A 7,001-nucleotide genomic window follows, 5' to 3' on the forward strand; every position below is an offset into this window, starting at 1 on the left:
GCTCTAAAAAGATTCTAGAAATTAGATTTTGACAACTTTTTTTTTTTTCAAAGTTAACTTAAAAATGAAGAAGAGAGATATCTTTTCATTTCTTAGATTTGGTGATTTTATGACTTATGGTAAGTGAATTCTTTTAGCAATTCTCCATATATTTAAAAAAAATGTATAGAAAATCAATATTTAGTTAACCAACGTTTGTCAGATTTAGTGTTTAAGTTTATAATTTAGAATTAAAAATTTATAATTTAAAATTTAGAATTTAAGATAAATAAAATAATTTTAAAAAAATTAATTAACGTTGGTTAAAAAATAATTACCTAACATTACTCATTTAAAAATTAAAAAAAAAAATAAAAGTTGATCTAAAGATTGGCTCTTGAATTTTTGTATATATTTTTTAAATAATTATTAAAATGTCTAAAAAATATATTAAATACATTGGTCATTTCTCAACTATAAATACATTTTTACATTTTTATTACAAAATTTTGTGCATAGTAACTAATTTCTTTGTTTTAAATAAGTGTTTTTTTAAAGTTAATGCATCCTAAATAAATGTCTATATAAATATGAAAAAAAACTTGTAGATAATATGAAAACATTTTTTCACTAATAACATGACCAAATGAAGGAGAGACAATAAACAAATGATAATTATCCACTTGGGTTGATTGAGTGACTAATTAACTAGTTGGATTAAATAAGTGTCGAATTTGAATTTTATTTATTTTTATATAACAACCTATTAATTAATAAAAAATTATTAAATAAAAACCAGATTCGTAAAAGTTTAATTTTTGACCTTATTACGTTGGAGATACGATGAAAAGATAATAATAATAATAATAATAATAATAATAATAATAATAATAATAATACTTTTATAAAATTAATTTAAATTAAATTATTTATAATTATTGTTGAAACTGACGTGTAAACTCAGAAAAAGGAATTTTACCTTATATACATGAACTTTCCAAACATATCCATCGATAGTCAGATGCGCTGTTCTGCACCAACTTAAGTGGGTGTGACTTTTGTGTATCCTTGACAGCTCTAGTTACCGGTAGAAAAACCGAACCGGAAAAGGAAAAAAAAAAAAATGACGACGGTAACGAAGTTTTACACTTTTATTCGCCTAAATAAGTAAATAGTAAAAAGCAGTGAGCATAAATAATTAATAACAAAATAATGATAGGATATAAATATTAGATGAGACTAAAATTAAGATTAGTACGGGGAAGTTGCTTGTAGTTTGTGGTTTGTTGAGTGAGTCGTGAGTGTATGATATCATCTCGGTGGTAGTGGGTGGGCCTGGCTCGCAGCTCGCAGCTCGCAGCTCGCAGCTCGCAGAGACGCAAACACAACAAACAAAACCAACTGAAGCGAAGCCAAGTGAAAGAAGAGCAGAGAAAGTGTGATGGCAAGAGGAGCCATGGAAAACTCTTCTTCAGCTTCTGCGGACAAGATTGAAGAAGAGGTTGCCGCCGTCGTTGAAGAAGCCAAGGAGATATCCGACGCCGTTTCGGCTCACATCTCACGGAATCTTAGCGACGAGCAGCCCCTTCGCCAGCGCGTCCTCGCCCTCGACTCCAAAATCCATTCCCTTCGTTCCTCTCTCTATTCCCTTCTTTCCCACAAGCATCTCAATCCCAACCTCGCCGACAAGGTTCCTTCGCTTCTCTTCCTTTCTTTCCCCTAATTCTCAATTGCATCTGTATCTGCATGCATGCCCCTTACTTTCTGTGTTCTGTTCTTTCCTCCTGCAGCTCGATGAAGATTTGCAGCGAGCCAGGTGCATCCTCGTTGATGGTGACGCCTCTTCGCTCCTTCCTGGCCATGCTCAAGGTTGCAATCCAATTCCAATCAATTCCCGTACAATTTCGTTGCGATGATTTTTTAATTTTCTTTAAGTGATTGAAATGGATCTGAATTTGAATTCAATCGCTGTGAGTGTGGTTATGCTAAATTATACCTGTTGGTCAATTAGGACGCTTTTTGAGGATGTTTTTGGGTCCTATCAATGTTCGTGCTTCTAGGAAGGATGTGCAGCTCAAGGTCAAAGAGGAATACAACAGTTACAGAGTATACCGCTTCTGCTCTATCTATTCTTATACAGTGTGTTAATCCCATTTCAATTGTGAAAATTCGGACTTAATCAATAGGTAACCATAAAGGGTTTCAAAATTCGGACTTAATCAGTATGCATGTCCTTGCACAGTATCATGTTGAAACGCCTGTTAGAAAAAGAAGGGGAAAATGTTGCCTTTAAATAAACATAGTTCATAGTTTATACACAATATGAAATTGAGAAGCTTGTGAACCTTTACACACAAAAACACAAAGTAAAGAAAATTTTGTAAAACGGTATTAACATTGAAATCTTTTTTTGTTCAGGATAGAACTGCATTGCTATTCCTGCTTTTTCCTGCAATGCTTCTTGTTTTAAGATCTTGGATCTGGGATGGATGCTTGCCAGCTTTCCCGGTTCAGGTTTATCAGGTATTTGCACTTAAACCCCTTATGTTTGATGTCCTATACTCCTATTCGGAGATGTTTGATTACATGATGAAACATTTGTATACAGTCTATTATGTAGTTTGATCTTTTTTCAGGCCTGGCTGCTATTCCTGTACACTGGCTTGGCATTACGAGAAAACATTTTGAGGGTTAATGGAAGTGATATTCGTCCATGGTACATCCTTTGCTAGTTTTGTGACTGGAATTTTATTTTATGTTTTTGTAATGATCCTCGTCAAATAAGAAAAGAGGTTCTTCGTTATGTGCTTTTGTTGTTCTTTAATTGCGTTATTTATTCATTTTTTGCCCTTTTATTCTTGAAGGGAAGGGAGAGAGTTAGGAAGGGGGATACTGCTAGGAAAGATCCTTTAGTGTAGTTTGAATCTGCGTAAGATTCTTAGGTTTATTCCTATGGCAGAGGGAGGATTGCACTTAAGTAATGTCTGTCTAAACATGACGTGAGTGGCAAAGTATTTGGGGTGATCAAAAGCTAGTGTTGCTTTACTTTTATTTCTTCTACTTACTTGAGTTGCATGAGATATGTGCTTTGGATAAAAAGGGCAAACACCAAACAATGGCAAACTGGGTATTGCTGCAACAACTTGGCCATTTTCCTCTTCCCATAACCAGTTGAACCAGTCAATAGGAATTAGAATTTGATCTGAGATCTTGGACATGCCTCACACTCACCAAGGATATATCAAAATATTCCATAAAAGAGTCAGTCATTGAAGAATGAATAAACAGATGCAGACTTGATTCTGAGCTTGTACCATACATTGCACCATTACACATAAGGAGAAACACCCTTCTCTGATAATGCCACCTTCAAAAGGCAACTTTCAATATGTCTTTCTTGACGGGGCTTGTTTCCTAGCCTTTTGTGGGTATCAGGCTTTCTGCTCATGGGTATTAAGTGGTTTCCTTTGTAAGTTTTGCAAAGCGAGTAGTTCACTCCTAGTTTATGTTCTTTCTTTCATGTTTACTGTCCTTATGATGGACATTATCTAGCCGTATCAACATTATTTAATTGACACCTTTGCCATGCATTAGATTGAGAACAAGAAAGGATGGGGCATGTATTTTATTTAGTTGGCCTGGTAACATTTCATCTTTGCATAGCACATTGGGTTTGGGGGTGGGCAGATATTGGTTTGCATGGGACAAATCTTTTGAAAATGAACTTACTTTGCCATACAGGTGGATATATCATCATTATATTGCTATGCTAATGGCTCTCGTGAGTCTCACTTGGGAAATTAAAGGACAACCAGATTGTGCAAAAACACAGGTTTCTCTTCCATTGTTCTGTCTGTAGTTTTTCTTTTCCCTTGTGATATTTACCTGTTTCACTCGTTAAGTCTCGTTAATGCTTGCTTGCAGAGAGGTGTGCAACTTTTCCTGCAGTGGGCTATGATGCAGGGAGTTGCAATGCTTCTACAAAACAGATATCAGCGTCAGAGACTTTATACTCGAATTGCATTAGGAAAGGTGCCACTTTTAAATAGTCACACAATCTTTCATCCAGTCTAGTTCCTTTAGTGTTTGGCTCATTATGTGTATTTGATGCTCAGTGAAGTCATATAAGTCTACAAACTTGTGTGCAATCATCTGATCTATAGCAAGTTTTTTTGTGGTGAAGTGCAATCATCTGATCTATAGCATTATTTTTATGGTGAAATGACTGATATATCTCAAGGCATGTTGACTGAATAGAAATATACATATACAGTTTTGATGCTTGTTTTTCTCTGAATTTTAGGCTAAGAGGATGGATGTTGTTTGGGGAGAAACAGCTGGTGTGGATGGCCAACTGTGGCTGTTGTGTCCTATACTTTTCATATTGCAGGTAAATTTTTCTTATGACTTATTTTTCAAGTTCATAGATGTGATTATGAGCTGGTTTTCTAATTCTTGTGAGATGTATATATTATCTTATTGATGATTTGTCAGTTACTCCATCTAGTGGGATAAAGATTTGCTGTTGATGATAATGATGATGATGATTTTTTATTTAGCATGTTTTGGGTCGGGTGTGATAATGGATTAATTCAGAAGTGCATATTGTATTAAACTGGGTAGCAAATATAACTGAAGCTGTTTTATGCTTAGGCACTCTCTTTTATGGAGGCAAATATAGGTGAAGGATAAGTGTTACCCTTTTAAATAGGCTTGCCCTTGAATTTATTTTGCTGGTTTTGTATGCAGTATGCACCTCCTCTCTCTCTCTCTCTCTCACACACACACACACACACACACACACACACTGAAATTATCTGCTGTATTCATGCCTTAGAAATCATTGGCTTGAACATACTTGAGTATGGCTTTTTGATATTCCTTCATTGTTTAGGGATTTGAGGCATATGTTGGACTATTGTTGCTCCAGACTGCATTTGTTGGGGTTATTTCCGAGTGGCAGGTAATACTATGCTTGTGCTTCCAATGTTATTTATTGTTCATTTTGTATATCAATTGATTGAACAGGATAGATAATATAAATAAACAAAAATACTCCAGTTACAATCTGTTGCATGGATTTGGCTGTATAACAATGTACTCTTGGATCAGGTAATATTTTGTGGTATCCTGTTGGTCTTGATGGCCATTGGGAACTTTACAAATACGGTACAGATTCTTATGACAAAATCAAGATTTAAGGCAAAGATGAGAAGAAGCAAGAGCAAGCAGGCATTGAATTAGCGCAGTTGTGAATTTCTTGTGCATTCATACGATCAGGATTTTTTGCAGTCGTTTCAGTTTTGACCACAATTCAAGCTAGTGATAGTTTTTGGCTGTGTTTTAGCATCAATCATCTAGTGTGTCCAAGCATAAAGCATAAATTTGGGTTAAAATCACAATGTCCTGCATACTTGTCACCGCGGATGTGATAACTGAATCTTTTGGTCACAATATAATCTATTTAGAATTGGGAAAATTCAGTGAAGTAATACCATGTCATAACTCATGTGAGAGTAGTCCAGGATTTTGACAGATGGCAAGTTAGGGTCCTCTTCAGTTTGTTTCCGTATTTCTCTTTTTCTTCTCTGGGGCTTTAGTTTATTTTAATTGAAATGCTTTTGTATGTTTATTGGTAGGGCTACGCAATTGCAAATTATGTGAAAAACTAATATTCATTGTTTTATCTAGTATAATTATACCTATATTAAAAGCAAAAATAGTTCTACATATTATCAAATATATATGGCTTTACTATGATAGAGATGAAAACATAGATAGAAACGGTTAAAAGTTAAAACACCATGTAAGGAGGAAATAAAAGTGTTATTACAATATTGAATGGATATTCTCATCGATTGTAATGGCTCAATCGGGCTTGCTGTGTCTAAAACTACTTATCTCTCTGAAAATTCAATAGTTAAGTTGTAAATGTTATCATAAAAAAAAAAAAAAAGTTGTAAATGTTAGAAAAGCACCAAATTTTGTTTACCAAAAAAAAAAAAAAAGATACAAATTTTCGAAGTGAAGATCATTTAGAATAAAAGAAGTACAATGTTAAATTAATATGAATATTTTTGAGAAGCGAATAACAAGGATTGTGCTGTACTAAACTCAAATAATGAAAATTATTCCAGTTGAATTTTAGCGTACTGTTTTGCTAGATAAGAAAATTCGACTTCAATTTATTTTTTTACGTGAAAATTCACATACAATTATTTTCATGAGAAGGTACCTGTTGCAATTTTTGTTTTTGTCCAGACTTTGAATTGATTAACGTATCATCAAAGTTTAGAAGAACTTGAAATTGTGAACGTATATGGGGTCGGATGCCGCAACTTGCTTCTTACCTGAATTCTTTTACTATATGGGGGAATTGGCTTTAGTACTTCACCCATTTTCCTAGTTCCTACTCATTTATATCCAAAGGAAAGGTCAATTCTACTTCTTTCTACGTTAGCTTAAGGATACAATTCTAGCCGTTTGATTCCCGTTCCATTATATTTATATATAGTCATGGACATGTGTGCTACGATTTCTTTATCTATTATGCCTTAACGGTTGGCACTATCATCAATAAAATTAGTTTACTTTTAAAAAGTACTAATAACCCACAGAAAGGAAAGGGTCCCAAAGAATGAGTAACACAGTTGGCCTTAAGATACCTTCTCCCATCATAACACCGCCTCCTCCTTCCTTTCCTATCAAGTAAAGAAATCAAAAGTACCTCACAAAATATAATTTGATAGTTTCATTGATTTTATTTTCACTTTATCTTTTATCTTTGTTGCATCTTTATTTAGATAAATTGTAATGCTAAAAGCGTCATACATGATTTTGATTATGATATTTTTTTAAAAACATTATAGTTATTACATTATTCATGTTAATATATAATATTGTGAAAAGAATAAAGTGAGGGTGAGAACTGAGAAGATGATTTGTTTAAAGTTGTAGTATAAAATTATATATAATTTTTTAAGCAATAATGTAATATTTAAATAACATTTACAATTTGATAA

At 33.6% G+C, this 7,001-nt stretch overlaps 1 protein-coding gene across 1 annotated transcript; it reads left to right on the forward strand.

The window, feature by feature from the left end:
* The first annotated feature begins 36 nt into the window (after window positions 1-36).
* On the forward strand, window positions 37-5,699 carry LOC112712373 (uncharacterized). Its single transcript, XM_025765249.3, has 10 exons — window positions 37-1,669; window positions 1,770-1,848; window positions 1,991-2,085; window positions 2,398-2,502; window positions 2,616-2,695; window positions 3,721-3,811; window positions 3,904-4,011; window positions 4,283-4,369; window positions 4,874-4,942; window positions 5,092-5,699. The coding sequence occupies exons 1-10, from the start codon at window positions 1,421-1,423 to the stop codon at window positions 5,221-5,223; spliced, it is 1,095 nt and encodes a 364-aa protein (XP_025621034.1). The 5' UTR covers window positions 37-1,420; the 3' UTR covers window positions 5,224-5,699.
* Window positions 5,700-7,001: the final 1,302 nt, after the last annotated feature.

The sequence above is a fragment of the Arachis hypogaea genome, chromosome 9, assembly GCF_003086295.3.
Source record: "Arachis hypogaea cultivar Tifrunner chromosome 9, arahy.Tifrunner.gnm2.J5K5, whole genome shotgun sequence".
Classification (NCBI taxonomy): domain Eukaryota; kingdom Viridiplantae; phylum Streptophyta; class Magnoliopsida; order Fabales; family Fabaceae; genus Arachis; species Arachis hypogaea.

Coding starts and splice junctions, on each gene's coding strand:
- LOC112712373 (XM_025765249.3), top strand. CDS start 1,421: ATGGCAAGAGGAGCCATGGAAAACTCTTCTTCAGCTTCTGCGGACAAG. Junction 1,849..1,990: donor CCTTCCTGGCCATGCTCAAG/GTTGCAATCCAA, acceptor TTGGTCAATTAG/GACGCTTTTTGAGGATGTTT. Junction 4,370..4,873: donor CTATACTTTTCATATTGCAG/GTAAATTTTTCT, acceptor TTCATTGTTTAG/GGATTTGAGGCATATGTTGG.